The sequence below is a fragment of the Anolis sagrei genome, chromosome 2 (genome assembly GCF_037176765.1).
Source record: "Anolis sagrei isolate rAnoSag1 chromosome 2, rAnoSag1.mat, whole genome shotgun sequence".
Classification (NCBI taxonomy): domain Eukaryota; kingdom Metazoa; phylum Chordata; class Lepidosauria; order Squamata; family Dactyloidae; genus Anolis; species Anolis sagrei.
The window spans coordinates 20,033,697-20,051,756 of record NC_090022.1 but is presented as its reverse complement, the minus strand read 5'-3'; the positions used below and the strand labels follow the sequence as shown (position 1 = coordinate 20,051,756).

The following is an 18,060-nucleotide window of genomic DNA, read 5'->3' as shown; positions in this document are numbered from 1 at the left end:
CAGGCTGGATGGCCATCTGTTGCGGGTGCTTTGAATGTGATTTTCCTGCTTCTTGGCAGGGGTTGGACTGGATGGCCCACGAGGTCTCTTCCAACTCTATGATTCTATGATTATGATGTTGTGTATGTATTTTATTGTGTATATTTTAACTCTGTTTGACTGGGTTTGGTCCCCATGTAAGCCACCCTGAGTCCCTTCGGAGAGATGGTGGCAGAATACAAAAATAAAATTATTATTATTATTATTACAGTTATTATAAGCAAAGGAAGTTAATGACTGCTCTGTATTCCACTCGGTCCTTTATCAACCTCACACCACTTCAGCACCTGTAAAATCAAGACCATTATCAGTTTTGAGTTGTAAGTGTGCATGTAACCTATAGAGACTTATATCATTACACATGTGAAGATTCAACATCCTGTGATTAAAAAAAAAGTGGGTCAGGAGAAATCTTTAATGAACGCTCCTTGTATGAAATACTTTTGTAGCCATGGAGTCACCTTGAAGACCCTGGTGACCTTTCATGGCCTTGATTCCTTTTGTGCCTTCCTAGTCTTCACTTAACAAGGACTCAAGCACCCATCATCTTCAGCCATCATGAACCAGATAAACCAAAGGATAACTGTACTTTGAATTGGGCCAACCTTCTTTTGTATGGCTGCCTGGACAAAAAGCACTCATTACCACATGACACCCACCCTGAAGTTGGGAGGTTCTGCCACTGTTTTCCCTCAATGCCATTTCTCCTTTCCCAGAGAAACCAGTCCATCCTCCAGGAAATAATGCCCAGCTGCTCACTGGAGGGAGGGATATTAGAGGCAAAGATTAAGTACTTTGGCCACATCATGAGAAGACAGGAAAGCTTGGAGAAGATAATGATGCTGGGGAAAATGGAAGGTGTAAAAGAAATCTAAAAAAAACAACCGTAGCCAATATTAACATGGCAGGAGGGACCTTTATTTTATTATGCCACTGCTGCCACCAATTGTAAAAGAAAGGTTGAATGAACAAACAACAAATATATAAAATCGGGGAGATGAGGAGACTAAGATAGCAGTGGTGTGTGTTGCTGAGGCTTTGTTTATTTTATATATATATATATGAATGAATGAGAGATGAGTGAAGCTTGTATGAGAGATGACTTTTAAAACACCTGTCTGTGCCTCTTTAATATGTGTAACCAAATGTCACAAAACTGTATTCAGCTCCACAGGATCTCCAGCCTTCTATTTTGTGAAGAATCTTCTCTTAAATAATTAGACACAAGTTCTCAGTATTTGAACTGAACAGTAAAATGTTTATTTAAAGATTACTCAGGTTCATACAAGCTGGATCGTTACACATTATCTTCTTGTTGGTGCTACAGTTAACACTTTGTTCTTACGGAAACATGAAACTGTTACTATTAATATTTAATAATGGCTTATCTTCTGACACCTTACTGTCTGTTATTTCCTTCCTTTAGAACTTAGTTTCTTTCCTCAGTTTCTTGACTGGGTCAACCTTATAGTTTCTTCACTTTACTTATAATTCAACTGAATATTTACTCCTTGAAGAGCAAATTCCACCTCAATCTTTCTGACTGACCTTGAATCCAAATTCCCACTTTTATTTCTTCAGATTGGACATTGAAGACACAATAAGACGATCGGGAATCTCTTTCCTCTAGCGCCCTGGCTAGATTATACTGCAAAGTTCATTACTCTTACTCTTAAAATACCAAAGCTGAAGATCAAACTGGTTATAATAAACCCCTGAGTCCTGCCCTTACATAGCTAGGACTGGTCCTTCCTTTTAGCAATCCGACTAAAAACTTGAACCCCTTTGGTTCAGCTTCTCAACATGGTGTGATGTCAGCACCGGCTCTGCCAATCAGTGTGAAGCCAGCCACTAGCTGAGTCTCGGTATCAGCGTACTGGGTTTCGCTATCCACAGTCTGGATCTCGCTATCCGCGAACTGCTCTAAACTGCTCAATATCATCAGGATTGGCTATTTCCTTTGGGTTGTCAGTGCATAGACAGGAGGTGCTTTCTGTTTGACATCCCCTTATTTAGGCAGTAGGAAACTACAAATTTAGTTAGATCTCTACTTTTTGACCATATAAGTAACAGAAAAAAGGTGTACATTTCTATTTGCCCAGCCTGGCCATTAGATGATGCAAGTTGCTAATGAAGTATAACATTATTGGGTTATTGTGAATTTCTCAGGCTGTGTGGTTCCAGTAGCATTATTTCCTGATGTTTCACCTGCATCTGTGGCAAGCATCCACAGCAACTCACAGTAACCAAGTGATTCCAGCCATGAAAGCCTTTGGTAACACATATAAAACCATTGCTCTGGAAGACACCAATTGTTCCTCCTATAATAGATACTGGGCATCACACATACATGTGACTTTCAGCATTTTATTCTGAATCTTTTTAGGAAAACAGAATGTTGGTGGGCAGGAAAAGAGATTTAAAGATGGGCTCAAAGCCAATGTTAAAAACTCTGGCATAGTCAATGAGAACTGGGAAGCCCTGGCCCTTGAGTGCTCCAGATGGAGGTCAGCTGTGACCAGCAGTGCTGCAGAATTTGAAGAGGCATGAATGGAGGGTGAAAGAGAGAAATGTGCCAAGAGAAATGTGCACATCAAGCCAACCCTGACCGGGACCCCCTTCCACCTGGAAACAGATGCCCTTACTGTAGGAGAAGATGCAGGTCAAGAATAGGGCTCCACGGTCACCTATGGACCCACCACCAGTACACCGATCTTGGAAGACAATCCTACTCAGACAACGAGGCATCACCTAAGTAAGTCTGAATCTTTTGAGTACTTTTTTTGTCTTCATATAATTAATACCTGTGTCCATTTTGCCTCTCTTTAAACCTGCCAAGACAGTTGCCCTAGGCGACAAGAACAAATTCTGCCTTATGACTGCCATACATCAAAAGTGACATAAAGACACACAAACACAATGTTCCTGGCCACTTACTCTAAACTTTAATTGTTTTCTGGATTGCTGTTATATATTCCTAAAAGAAGATGTGAGTTCCTTTACATGCCTGGCAAACCAGTGCCAAATGAAGAGCAAATTAAGATAAAAATCAAGTCTGCTCTTGGGTTTTCAGCATCAGAAAGTTCTTTGTATTCAAATGAGGTCTAAACAGTATAATGTAGCATTTGGGGATAAAAATGCAACCCAGTAACCCCAGACTGGAGGACAAAATAGAGAAGAGCTGCACAGCCACCATGTATTTCCCTTTGGTGCTCAGATAGGTGGGCACAAAGGAGACCCAAACACTGCAAAATACCAGCATGCTGAAGGTGATCAGCTTGGCCTCATTGAAAGCCCCTGGCAACTTCCTGGCAATGAAAGCCACAGTGAAACAGATGGCAGCCAGAAAGCCCATGTAGCCAAGGGCACTGTAAAACATGACCATAGACCCCTCATTGCATTGCAATATGATCTGCCCAGGCTGGGAGTGCATGTCGGAATCTGAAAATGGAGGAGAGAATCCCAGCCAGACCATACAGATTGTCACTTGAACACTAGAGCAAGAAATGACTATGGAGTTGGCCAAACTCTTCCCCAACCATTTCCTCATCCCACTTCCTGGTTTAGTGGCCATAAAGGCCACCACCACCATTATGGTTTTTGCCAACAAGGATGAGACAGCCACTGAGAAGATAATGCTGAAAGCAGTTTGTCGAAGAAGGCAAGTTGCCGTCCATGGTTGGCCAATGAATAGAAAGGAAGACACGAAGGAAAGCAGGAGGGAGATGAGAAGCATGTAGGTGAGATCACGGTTGTTGGCTTTGACCATGGCTGTTTCCTGGTATTTGAGGAAGATACCTAAGACAAACCCTGTGATTAAGGTAAAGAACAGAGCAAAGAAAGCTATGCTGATTCCCAAAGGGTCTTCATAGGAAAGGTAGATGATAGACTTGGCAAGACATTCTGTGCGATCCTTGTTGGAGTAATCCTCATCGGGACACTTAATACAGTGATCCGCATCTGAAAAGAACAAAAGAGATGAAGAATGACCATAAAGCAACGTAACACTTGATCTGTAGTCTATACACAAAACAAAACCAGGCAAATATAAATATAAAATAACAGGAAAAAAGACAGCTTTTGGAGAACATTGGAGAGAATACCCTCCTTCAATATGACTTTACAGTCGGTATACTAGCACAGAAGCAGAAGGGCCCATCTCACCAAAGGTGGTATAAACATTGTGGGGTTTTATGGTGTTATCCATAAATGGCTACAAGTGGGAGAAGCACAGGAAGGAGGTGGATGGCCAGCAGACTGCAGATGGTGTTGTGTATAGGGACTGACACTAGCTATAAGGCTGCTTTGCCTGTCTTCAGTGATAAAACTGACAGAAACAGGATGGTGGGCAATAATAATAATAATAATAATAATAATAATAATAATAATAACACTTTATTTATATTTTGCCCTATCTCCCCAAGGGGATGCAGGGCGGATCACAGTACATGTACACCACAAACATTCAATGCCATTTGGACAGAGAGCACAGAACAGATAGAAAGAAGGTATGTTGTGTTGGTGTCCAGCTTTCAGCACCTTGGAGGTTGTGCACAAATCCAGCCACGGAGGCGGCTGGAGTCGCTCCATCCTCTATGATGAAGAGCCATCAGGACCTCCTCCTTCCTTTTGATCACCAGCATTTTCTGGTCTTTTTCTTTTTTATGATGTCATAAAATATCTCCCCTACTTTTTAGCTGCATCTAATTTCTCTCCTTACAGCTCTAAACTGTTTTCAAACTGCTTAGGTAAACAGTGAGCTGGGCTGACAGTCTGTACTCACCCCAACCTAGGCTTCAAACTGGCAACCTTTTGATTGGTAGATCTTATTGTTGCTGGTGGTGATTTACCAGCTGTGCTATAGCCCGGCCCAGCAAGAAGCTTTATTAATGGGAGATAGCATGGCTCTCCTTCTGTCCATTCCCAGGTTCAGTGGGAACATTTCCCGCCTTACCCAACATGGCTCTCAGAGAACAGGATTGGAACATTTCTTTACCCGAGCAAAGTGCTGTCAAAGCAGACAGGACAGTCAGCCCTCCATATATGTGGGATTAACATCTGCAGATTTGATTTGCAGATTTTACTAGGATGTTCTCCAGGAACTTCTAGGTTCTGTACTGGAACACTATGTTTTTTATCAGATGCTGCCATTAAAGTCCCACAGCAGGACCTGGAGTAGAAAGGGATTCTCTGAGATGAAGAAAATCGTGTTTATTTTTTCTTCAGCGTTTTTCCACTTTTGCAGAGACCCTGTGACATATGTCTGAAACACTATCTAGAATGGTGACAGCAATGAACTATCTGAGTTTATGTACAGGCTACTTTCTCCAGTTAAACTACTGGAAGCAAACTTTCAGTTTATCAAATTCGGGATACGGGATTTATGGTTTTTGACTGTGGTATTTTGCATAGACTGCCTGGACTGTGTTTAAAACTTCTTTACCTTGGACTCTTTGTTGCTGTCTGTTGCTACAGCCTCTGGACTCTGATCAGGCAAAATCCTTGGTCAGCACTGAGAGAGGGGCACTCTGGAGTCACCTACCTTCCTGGGTGGAGATGGTTCCTTCCGCACAAAGGGCACATTCATAGCAGCAAAACGGCTCTCCTTCCCTCATCAACTTAGCATATCCAGAGCGACAACTTTCAGTACATCTAGAGATGGGCACAGTCTAAGAAACATTCAAGAGAATGTATTAATGAAGAGTTTTATCAGAGGAAATTCATTGGACGGAAAGAATTGGATGGAGGAAAAGGAAAGCATTTCAGGGCAGTTCTTGACAGTACCCATTGACCACCTGAAATAATAATATAATAATCAGTCAGACCAGTAACCTGGTCTTGATCTTACCATTGTGATCCAGGAAACACTGCAGCTGCATTACTACGTTACAGATCTTACCTATTGTAAGACCCTTTTGGCCATGGATATTCTTGGCCCACTTTATCCCGGCCCAGTTTACTTATCCAAATGCATCTCCCTTTACAAACCACCACAAAGACTAAGATCTTCTGGGGAGGTCCTGCTCTCGGTCCCACCACCGTACTCCAAATCCTGAATATTGAGATACTGACACTTTTACTGTTTCATCATTCATTGCAAATAAATTTTATTTTATACACAAAATTATTACAACTGTTGTGGATAAAATTACCTTCACAATATGTACTCTGTATAAGGCGCATACAAAACATTCATGAACTTTGTATACAGAGTTTAAGGTTGTAGTCTATGCATCTATGTGAAGCCCATTGAAGTTAGTAGGGTTGACTTAAGAGTAGATAACAGCCATGAGCAGAAATAAAAGAAATCAGTTCTTGTGGGTTTTTTCGGGCTATATGGCCATGTTCTAGAGGCATTTCTCCTGACGTTTTGCCTGCATCTATGGCAAGCATCCTCAGAGGTGAGGTCTGCTGGAACTGGGGGGGGGAAAGGGGTTTATATATCTGTGGAATGGCCAGGGTGAGACAAAGGGCTTTTGTAAGTTGGGCTGGGTGTGAATCTTTCCACTGACCACCTTGATTAGCATACAATGGGCTGACTGTGCCTGGAACAAACTCTTCTTGAAAGGTGATTAGATGTCCCTGCCTGTTTTTCTCCCTGCTGTTTAGCTGTTGCAATTTTTGAGTTTTTTAATACTGGTAGCCAGATTTTGTTCATTTTCATGGTTTCTTCCTTTCTGTTGAAGTTGTCCACATGTTTGTGGATTTCAATGGCTTCTCTGTGTAGTCTGACATGGTGGTTGTGAGAGTGGTCGAGCATTTTTGTGTTCTCAAATAAAATGCTGTGTCCAGGTTGGTTCATCAGGTGCTCTGCTATGGCTGATTTCTCTGGTTGAAGTAGTCTGCAGTGCCTTTCATGTTCCTGGATTCGTGTTTGGGCATGCAGCTGTGGACAAGTCTACATAGGGACCACCAAACGCAGCGCCTCTGAGGATGCTTGCCATAGATGCAGGCGAAACGTCAGGAAAAATGCCTCTAGAACATGGCCATATAGCCCGAAAAAACCCACAAGAACTGAGTGATTCCAGCCATGAAAGCCTTCGACAATACAATAAAAGAAATGTCTTATTTGCCCCACCTGATTAAACCACTCGGCCCATACAATGACACTCTGATCTATGGTGAACTTGATCTTTGAGGAGTTCCGTCTCTCTATACTTCCGACTTCAATTCCAGTAGAGGATTTGTTGGGAAAAACCACCCAATTCATGATTTGAAAGTCAGTTGCCAGATCTCCATTCTCATCTAGATAAATACCATCCTTGGAAGTATTATAAAGCTCAAAGTTTCTCAGGAAAGGATTCAGCTGGAATGACACAGGAAAAGAGGTATATATTTGAGATAGGAAATCCTGTTCTACATCTTGTGAACAAAAGGTAATGCTTTCCCTAACAAGGGGACTTTTGGCTCCTCCCGCAATTTCCTCTCCTGCAAATTGGGGAAACATGTTTCATTGTAAACCTGGGAGCAACTAATGCCATCACAAAAATGGCCAAACATTCAGATGACTTTTAAAAAACCCACTTCCCCACCACTTCCTGAAACATTTTTAAAAGAATGCTGGTCCTCACTCTTAAAATATGCAAAGAATGCTCTATCCTACACTTTAAGCCAAACTAATGTAATGGCAAGAGTGGCTTCCCAGGTTTTAAGTGTAGCACTCAGTGGAATTTAGTAAATGTGATGAAGTGATCTATTGAATGCGTATCTATTGACTAAACATCCAGGGATCTGCCTCACCTCATATTTGTGTTTATCAAAGGTCTCAGACTGAATCTACATATGCCAGACAAAGCTGTTTCAAACGGCATTAAATGGCAGTTTGGATTCAACTTCAGGTAGCCATATGAAGGCAGTACGGAAGTACACCTTCCTCAAAGCAAACAAGAACCCTGCCTAATTAGCTAAGGCTCTACTTTATTTATTTATCATGTCATCCGCAACCAGAACATTGTATTACATTTCTAACAGAACAAAACAAACAAACAGATTTAAAAAAAACAAAAATTTTGCAAACTTGGTAGCTTATTAAATGTCCTTTGACCAGTATCTGGCCACTTGGAGTGCCTCTGGTGTTGCCGCAAGAAGGTCCTCCATCGTGCATGTGGCAGGGCTCAGTTTGCATTGCAGCAGGTGGTCAGTAGTTTGCTCTTCTGCGCACTCGCATGTCGTGGATTCCACTTTGTAGCCCCATTTCTGAAGGTTGGCTCTGCATCTTGTGGTGCCAGAGCGCAGTTTGTTCAGCGCCTTCCAAGCCCAGTCTTCTGTGTGCCCAGGGGGGAGTCTCTCATCTGGTATCACCCACGGATTGAGATGCTGGGTTTGAGCCTGCCACTTTTGAACTCTCGCTTGCTGAGGTGTTCCAGTGAGTGTCTCTGTAGATCTAAGAAAACTATGTCTAGATTTAAGTCGTTGGCATGCTGGCTGATACCCAAACAGGGGATGAGCTGGAGATGTCTCTGCCTTGGTCCTTTCACTACTGGCTGCAACTTCCCGGCGGATGTCAGGTGGTGCAATACCGGCTAAGCAGTGTAATTTCTCCAGTGGTGTAGGGCGCAGATACCCTGTGATAATGCGGCATGATAAGGCTCTACTGAAAACCTTAAATCAATGAACATGAGTAAAGATCAAGTGTTAGTGAGTGAAGGTTTTCTTGGGCATTTCCAAGGATTTCCCAGACACCCTTGGATTACACGGTAGAATATTACTTTACTATGGATGTGTCTACACTGAATGAATGCAGTTTGGCACCATGTCCACTGCCATGGTTCATAACATGGAATCCAAATGTTTGCAGTTTGAAAAGGCACCAGCACCCCTTGGAAGAGAAAGTTAAAAACTTAGAAAAACTCCAAGATTTTATAGCATTAATTTTATAGCATAGATGCATCGTGTGTTATATTCCTGACACGAACGATTCAGTGGATGCAATTAATTCTATCTGGCAAAATGGTCACACCTTGATGAAGGATTTCCTTCCTAGGTTCTTGTGGGTTTTTTTGGGCTATATGGCCATGTTCTAGAGGCATTTTCTCCTGACGTTTCGCCTGCATCTATGGCAAGCATCCTCAGAGGTAGTGAGGTCTGTTGGAATTAGGAAAATTGGTTTATATATCTGTGGAATGACTGGGGTGGGGCAAAGAGCTCTTCTCTGCTGGAGCAAGGTGTGAATGTTTCAACTGACCACCTTCATTAGCATTTGAAGGCCTGGCTGAGCCTGAGGGAATCCTTTGTTGAGAGGTGTTAAGATGTGCCTGGTTGTTCCCTCTCTGCTGTTTTGCTGTTGTAATTTTAGAGTTTTTTAATACTGGTAGCCAGATTTTGTTCATTTTCATGGTCTCCTCCTTTCTGTTGAAATTGTCCACATGCTTGTGGATTTCAATGGCTTCTCTGTGTAGTCTGACATGGTGGTTGTGAGAGTCGTCCAGCATTTTTATGTTCTCAAATGAAATGCTGTGTCCAGGTTGGTTCATCAGGTGCTACGCTATGGCTGACTTCTCTGGTTGAATTAGTCTGCAGTGCCTTTCATGTTCCTTGATTCGTGTTTGGGCAATGCGGCATTTGGTGGTCCCTATGTAGACTTGTCCACAGCTGCATGGTATACGGTAGACTCCTGCAGAGGTGAGAGGATCCCTTTTGTCCTTTGCTGAACGGAGCATTTGTTGGATTTTCTTCCTCCCCAATTTGCCAGAGGATAACGCCTTTTGATGTTCAGCAAATTTCTCTGTTGGACAATTCAGGACCAATGCAATAGTGACAGAAAGGTAATCTAACATTGCTATCATCGTCATCGTCATCATCATCATCATCATCATCATCATCATCATCACAGATCTTAGCACCCATTTGTGTCTGACTGCAGCTGTTTTGGAAATATCCTTCATTGCAATTCTAGTCACTATTTGTACTTTTTCATCACCTTCAAGAGCCTTGGAAAATAAGGGCATCTGTCTCATTCCACTAGTTGAAAAACAAGTTGTTCTATCAACAGCCTAAAATGTTAATAAGTATTAGTGTTGGTGGTAGAAAGGGAGAAAGAAGGAAGGAATGGGAGACGGAAGGAAGAAAAAGGGAATGAAGGAGCGAGAAAAGGAGGTGGGAGGAAAGTTAGGGGGAAAGATGGGAAAGAAGGAATGGAAGAGAATGAAAGAAAGGGAAAAGAAGGAAGGGAAGAAACCTCCCCTTAACACTCTAGAATGGGATCTTTCCCACTTTTCCAGCTGCCCTTTCCTAACCTTTCCCAGTTTGCAACCCCTCTTCCACACCTTAGTCCAGGAGACCTCAAACTAACGCCCTTCCTACGGACATTAGACTAGCACCATCTCTAATGGTATTCCGCAAAAAAGTGAAGACCTGGCTGTTTGAGCAGGCGTTCCAATAATTAGTGCAATGATTGGTTAATGAACACTGGAATGGAACAATGGATGACGAATCCAGAACATGTTTTTGATGATGAGACGACAGTGAATGGGTATTGTAGTAACTGTTTATTAATTGTGTAATGTGTTAGGTTGTTAACTGTTTCTATACTGTAGCACTGAATTTTTGCTGTTCGTATTTGTTGTGAACCGCTGTGAGTCGCCTTCGGGCTGAGAACAGCGGTATATAAGCAAGGTAAATAAATAAATAAATAAATAAATAAATAAATAAATTTACCCGGCCCTCACTCAGGGTCAACCTAAGTCTGAAACGACTTGAAAGCACACAACAACAACAACAATCCTATTTCATCAGCCAAATGCAGGCTGACACTTCCCTTTGTAATACTAATAAGTTTGTATTTGTTAAAATTGTTATTCATTGTAATTATTGTATTGCATTGAAGTGTTTTTTGCACTACAAATAAGGTATGTGCAGTGTGCATAGGAATTCATTCATGTCTTTTTCAAATTATAATCCGGCCCTTCAACAATTTGAGGGAGTGTGACCTGGCCCTCTGTTTAAAAAGTTTGTGGACCCCTGCCTTAGTCTTTCCCCCTTCCCCAGTTGCCCCCTTCCCACCCCAGTATATCCTACTTTTCCAGCCAACTCTTTCCCACATCATTTTCCCACATTTTCAACCACCCCTTCCCATTCCCAACACAGTTTAATGTAAATATTCAAAAACATTTAACCTACTGTTGCCTCAATAAATGTAATTTTATTGGTATCTATTTTTATTTTTTAAATTTACCAGTAGCGGCTGCATTTCCTACCCTCAATTTATACTCGAGTCAATAAGTTTTTCCAGGGTTTTTTTATGGTAAAATTAGGTGCTTCAGCTTATATTTGAGTCGGCTTATATTCGAGTGTATGTGGTAATACCTTCCAGGAAGGGACCCTTTGAGGAGTCAGCCTGTCTCCACTCGTCATTCTCATCCACTTCAGTCGGGAAGAGTGTGCCTCATGCAAGGTCCGTGCCACAGCCTGGATAGCATTATAAATACTATAGCTGTCTTGAGAATGGATTCCCTCAATCACATCCTGAGGCAGCTCCTTCATGGTGCTTTTTTCTGCACATCTTTTCCAGATTTTCAGAGATTGCATTGGCCTTGAGAAAAAACAACTAAATGCTGCTTTCCCAAACTGTGCAAGATAAACCTGATATTTCTCAAAGTCACTATAGTGTCTCCTTTTATTCATCTGGACAGAGAAAGACAAAGAAACATGTTTGTGCCGGAGATCAACCACTCTATGCAGCATTCTCATGGTGAGGTCCTGCAAAGCTGTTGCAATCCAAACTTTCCCCACAGTTGAGTTTCTGGTCTTTTCAACGTGTTTTATAAATAGTCCTTGTATATACACAATAAAAGAATCCACTTGATAAACAGCTACATTGATGTTTGTATCCACCAGAAACGAAAATATATCGAACGGGCTGGCTGGGTACTTTTCAAAATTCGGACTACGAACCATTGCTGAGAAGGCAATGCAAACACCATTCTTGGTGGCCACAGATCCGAAGGTACTCAGGAACTTTTCACCAGAGTCATTCTCTGGAGCAAAAAGAGCAATCCAAGTCCATTTAAAATGCAGGAGCAGTTTGACAATGCCTAGATATGGAGGTTCTTGCTTTGGAGTCATTCGGTATTGAAAAGTTAACTGACTTTTTCCGCTGAATGCATTACTAAGGAAGCCATAACTGACCTAAAAAGAAAGGAAAGGTTTGGTTTTCTGTTTTGGTTTTGAAGACGATTTTCAAATTTTTGTAATGGGATTATGTATGTTGTTAGCTTTAACAGCTTCACCCTTTCTTGGAGTTAATGTGCTTTGTTGTTTTTGTTTATATTATGGGATATATTAGAGACAGAAACCAAGCCTAAACATGAAAACTACTCAACTTTCACAAACACTTTAAACACATAGCCTGATGGTAATTCTATAAGCCATGTGTTTAATAATTGTTTGCAAAGTTAGTATACAATGAACCACAAAAAGGAAAAGTACCACTAGCTCACTAACCAATGAGACAATTTTGGATATAGAAGTATTTTGGATTTCATAATCATAGATTCATATAATTGGGTCAGGATCCCTGGGAGAGTCACAAAGGGTGTCATAGGGGTCACCAAAGACCATCAGGAAACACAGTATTTTCTGTTGGTCATGGCGGTTCTGTGTGGGAAGTTTGGCCCAATTCTATTGTTGGTGGGGTTCAGAATGCTCTTTGATTGTAGACGAACTATAAATCCCAGCAACCACAACTCCCAAGTGTCAAAGTCTATTTTCAACAAACTCTGCTAGTGTTCACACTTGAGCATATTGAGGATTCGTGCCATGTTTGGTCCAAATCCACCACTGTGGACTCCATTTTGAGTCCACAGTGCTCACTGGATGTAGGTGAACTACAACTCCAAAACTCAAGGTCAATGCCCAACAAACCTTTCCAGTATTTTCAGTTGGTCGTCAGAGTTCTGTGTGCTAAGTTTAGTTTAATTCCATCTTTGGTGGAGTTCAGAATGCTCTTTGATTGTAGGTGAACTATAAATCCCAGCAACTACATTCCTAAATGACAAATTCACACACACACACACCCCAGACACACACACGCACACAAACCACCAGTATTTTAATGTGGGTGTATTGGGTATTTGTGCCAAATTTGGTCCAGTGAATGAAAATACATCTTGCATACCAGATATTTGGATTACGACCCATAACAGTAGAAAAATTAGAGTTATGAAGTAGCAACAAAAATAAGTTTATGGTTGGGGGTCACCACAAAATGAAGAACTGCATTAAGGAGTTGTGGCATTAGGAAGGTTGAGAACCATTGATCTAAAAAGAATTTACAGGATTAAAAATTGTGTTTGAGGATAAACATTCTTTTGCAATAAAATGCAATTTTGCAAGCCCTATATCCAAGTGATCTGATACATTTTAGTAGCTTAGTTCTGAACATAATTTACGACTCCTAGCCAACAATGTCTTGCCACCCATAACACGATTTTTCAGGTTGCTTTAATTTGAAATCAGAAAATGCTTTCTTCACTAGAATGGAAGGAACACAAAAAGTCTAGATAATATGGTGTACCTTGAGTAATGGCTGGGGAAGGATGCTATTTGCTTATTATATTAACATCCATAAAACAGTATGCCTTTCGAATATCTTAGTATCGGTGGTTCCCACACTTTTTTTTTACCGGGGCCATTCGACCAGGGCCCACTTAACCAGGGATTACTTTGACCAGGGACCTGTTGACCAGGGTCCACTTTGACCAGGAACCGCTTTGACTAGGGACCACTTTGACCAAGGGCCACTTTGACCAGGGACCACTTTGACCAAGGGCCACTTTGACCAGGGACCACCTTGACCAGGGACCACTTTGACCAGGGACCACCTTGACCAGGGACCACTTTAACCAGGGATCACTTTGACCAAGGGCCACTTTGACCAGGGACCACTTGACCAGGACCCATTTGACCAGGGACCACTTTGACCAAGGGCCACTTTGACCAGGGATCACTTTGACCAAGGGTCACTTTGACCAGGGACCACTTGACAAGGGCCCATTTGACTAGGGACCACTTTGACCAGGGACCACTTGACCAGGGACCATTTTGACCAAGGCCCACTTTGACCAGGAACCACTTTGACCAGGGACCACTTTGTCCAAGGGCCACTTTGAGCAGGGACCACTTGACCAGGGGCCATTTTGACCAAGGGCCACTTTGACCAAGGGCCACTTTGACCAGGAGCCACTTTGACCAAGGCACACTTAACCAGGGACCACTCCTCAACATTAGTACCAAAAGGAGCAGGGCTGGTTATTTCGGCAGAAAGGAAAGGAAATAAAATAAATAAAGAGGAAGGAGATTTGCAGACTGGATTTTTGTTCATGTGGCTGTGACCCACAGGTTGGGAACCACTGCTTCATATAAACCCATCCTACAACCACCCAACCCATTCATACCTGTGGAGTTTTGTAGATATCCAAGATGCTTGAGATCAGGCTGGAAATTTCAGTGCCTGCTCCTTCAAGAACCACCAAGAGGTTACTCTGCTTTCCACAGCTGTAATTTGGAACGCTCTGTTCTCCAGTCGATAGCAGGTCTATCGTGGCATCGTAAGTTATTCTTTCATCGAAATAGTTCTCATAGATGCTGTATCCCAGTGTGATGTTGGGTAAGAGCAGTGGATCTTGGTTGATGTCACGAATGGCAAACAAGAATGCTAGGTTCTGCCAGTATTCTAAATTCTCTACACTGCAATAAAATGGAAGCCATGATATTTTCACCCTCTGTTTCGTAAAAAATATATGGAGAAGAAGAGAAGGGGGGGGGGGGGAGGGGAGAGAGGTGAAAAAGGAATATACATGAGCAGCATTTGATATACAGTACACGGAAAAAATGAAAGCCATGGGATTTTTACTCTTTGTTAAAATGGAGAAAGAAAGAATCATAGAGTCAAAAGAGATCTCATGGCCATCCAGTCCAACCCTGTGCCGAGAACCAGGAAAACCACATTCAAAGTACCCCCGACAGATGGCCATCCAGCCTCTGTTTAAAAGCCTCCAAAGAAGGAGCCTCTACCACACTCTGAGGCAGAGAGTTCCACTGCTGAACAACAGCTCTCACAGTCAGGAAGTTCTTTCTCATGTTCAGATGGAATCTGAAGGAGAATGAACCGCAGGTATTCCCAGTCAGTGAGAGGTCTACATCTGTCCCAAGATATCAGGTCTTGATGGCATCTTAGCAATTCTTTTCTCTGGAAAACAGAACCTATCTCTGCCCAACAAGAAGAATGAAAGATTATGAAATGTCCCAATTTCTTACCCAACATAATTCGTAGTAGGAGGTTGGAAGAAAACATATGGATAATGCATAATATTTGCTGTCTCTGTGATCCCACCAATTGTGTAGTCTCCAGGCTTGTAATAATTAAATGAATGTGTTCGATCTAGGATCCATTTCATTGGGCATTTGGCCTTCAGCCTCCCATAGGCATCTCTGTAGAGCAGCATAAGGTACAGCAGCCACCACCACATCATGATGGAGATGCCTTTGAATTTTCCCTCTCTTTTGTATCTTCAGACAAAATAATCGCAGAGTAGAATAATGAGATGCCGAAGCCTCTCACAAAAGCACAGCTGGCGTGTGTGGTTTTACTAATATGGGTAAAATTGGCCCCAGACCAGCAAGGATGTAAAGGAAATAAACACTACAATTGGCCTCTGGCCTCAGATGTGAAGGGAATACTCACTATCCTCAATGGACAAAAGGTGTTTGTCTGAGGCCACAGCTACAGCATCGGCTGCATTGTTTTGAGGTTTCTCGTGTTAGTTCCAAAGATGACCTTTGAACAAACATCCTTTGAGAAGTGGAATAAATCACAATTATTTTGATAATTTCTAGACATAAAAAACAATTTCTGCAACATAATAAACACGATGGGATATGAGTGATTCCACGTGGAGATGTGCTCCTGAGAAAAAAATCTATTCGACTCAGCAGTGTAACTCTTTCAATGGGTCAGAAAACTTTTGTTTCTTTAGTCAAGAAAACATACAGATACAGTTTCATGACACCTATTGAAATACAGTGAGCTCCATATGTTTGATTACAGTGTTCCCTATAGATGCAGACCAAAATCCCATTGCCTATTTTTGCCGTCGCATCACATTGTTGGCTTATGTTTACTTGTTGTCCACAAGGACCCCAAAATCTTTTTCACATGTACTGCTCTTGAGCCCGACATCCCCCATTCTGTATCTTTGCATTTCATTTTTTCTGCCTAAGTGGGGTATCTAGCATTTCTCACCGTTGGACTTCATTTTGTTAGTTTTGGTCCATTTCTCTAATCTATTAAGATTGTTTTGAATTCTGCTCTTGTCTTCTGGAGTATTGGCTCTCCCACCCAATTTGGTGTCGTCTGCAAACTTGATGATCATGCCTTCTAATCCGTCATCTAAGTCATCCATATATGGAGGGGGGGGGGGGGGGGGAACACGCCTCCAATTTAAAACCTTTCAAATGTTTAAAAAACAATGCTTTTGAGTTTAGCAAGACTAGCCATTTACAAGAAATGTTGCCTGGGGGACACTCGACTGTATTTATTCAGTCTTTGAGGAGGCTTTTTCCATGTGATGCTGATGACCTTAGCCTAACAACACAGTTGAAACAGTTGAAATCCAACTTACTAATGCCTTGAAAGATCTCTCAAGCTATGGCAATGATAACCAGCTTAAGCCTAACTCTGCCAAGACACAAATGTGTGCTTTCCACCTACGCAACCTTGAAGCCAACAGGAAATTGAAAGTCACCTGGGAAGGTCAAGAGCTTGAACATTGTATTGTCGAAGGCTTTCATGGCTGTAATCACTCAGTTCTTGTGGGTTTTTTCGGGCTATATGGCCATGTTCTAGAAGCATTTCTCCTGACGTTTCGCCTGCATCTATGGCAAGCTTCCTCTGAGGACCTCACCTCTGAGGAAGCTTGCCATAGATGCAGGCGAAACGTCAGGAGAAATGCTTCTAGAACATGGCCATATAGCCCGAAAAACCCACAAGAACTGAGCTTGAACATTGTTTCCATCCTAAATATCTCGGTGTCACCTTAGATCGAACACTAGCATATAGGAAACACTGCTTGATCACCAAGCACAAAGTAGCTGAACGCAATAACATCCTGAGAAAACTTACTGGCAGCACATGGGGTGCAGACCCAAAATTAGCCTTGTCTTACTCGACTGCCGAGTATGCATGCCCTGTTTGGCATAGGTCTGCCCATGCAAAGCAAGTGAACATAGCATTGAATGAAACATGCAGAATAATCATGGGATGTCTTAAACCTACACCTGTTGATAAACTCTACAAGCTAGCTGGCACCCCCCCCCCCCCCCCCCCCCCCGGATGTGCCACAGGAAGTTGCAGCTAAATGTGAGAGAAATAAGGTTGAACACTGTGAAAGTCACCAACTAAATGGCTACCAGCCTCCTCCCAGCAGACTCAAATCAAGGAAAAGTTTTATGAGAACTACCACTCTCCTTGATGTCCCCCCAGCAACAGCAAGGTTATCCCCCTGGACAGCTCAACCAGGGAACCCCAACTGGAGGGCCTCCCATGAGGGTCTTCTTCCAGGGACAAACCAAGAATGGGCAACTTGGAAGTCCCTGAACAGACTCAGAAGTGGAGTGGGCAGATCAAAGGACAACCTGGCAAAATGGCACTACCTAAAAGAATCCCACACTTTCTGTGAATGTGGAGCAGAATAGACAACTCCGCATCTGTATGCTTGTCCACTATGCCCTGCCTCATGTACAGAGGAAGAATTGTTGGAGGCTACAGATGATGCCATTGCTGTTGGCCATTTTTGGTCAAAAGATATTTAGCCACCTGCACTCCTTCTATTTTTATCAGTTTTATGCTAATTTATATAATGCTTTTGATACGAAATAAATAAATTGAAGCCATTAATGAAGATCCTGAGCAGGACCGGGCCCAGGACAGAACCCTGCTGATGGCACTCCACTCGTCACTTCTTTCCAGGATTAAGAGGAAGCATTGGTAAGCACCCTCCTGGTTCGTCCGCTAATTACAGATCC

General features: G+C 42.3%; 1 protein-coding gene across 1 annotated transcript; it reads right to left on the bottom strand.

Moving 5' to 3' along the window:
• Nucleotides 1-3,088: 3,088 nt before the first annotated feature.
• LOC132765679 (vomeronasal type-2 receptor 26-like) lies at nt 3,089-16,223 on the bottom strand. The gene is made up of 8 exons (XM_067464756.1): nt 16,159-16,223; nt 14,433-14,724; nt 11,909-12,165; nt 9,814-9,901; nt 8,559-8,640; nt 7,118-7,467; nt 5,582-5,708; nt 3,089-3,999 (listed from the first exon to the last, which is right to left on the bottom strand). Exons 1-8 carry the CDS (start codon nt 16,221-16,223, stop codon nt 3,089-3,091), a joined length of 2,172 nt encoding a protein of 723 aa, XP_067320857.1.
• Nucleotides 16,224-18,060: the final 1,837 nt, after the last annotated feature.

What these genes read in the sequence shown, in the direction of transcription:
- LOC132765679 (XM_067464756.1), bottom strand. Translation starts at nt 16,223, where the DNA reads ATGGGGGATGTCGGGCTCAAGAGCAGTACATGTGAAAAAGATTTTGGG. An exon ending in ATATCTACAAAACTCCACAG is followed by an intron (nt 12,166 to 14,432) that starts GTATGAATGGGT and finishes CTTTCTTTTTAG; the next exon opens with GTCAGTTATGGCTTCCTTAG. An exon ending in ACGATGACGATGATAGCAAT is followed by an intron (nt 8,641 to 9,813) that starts GTTAGATTACCT and finishes CATTGATTTAAG; the next exon opens with GTTTTCAGTAGAGCCTTATC.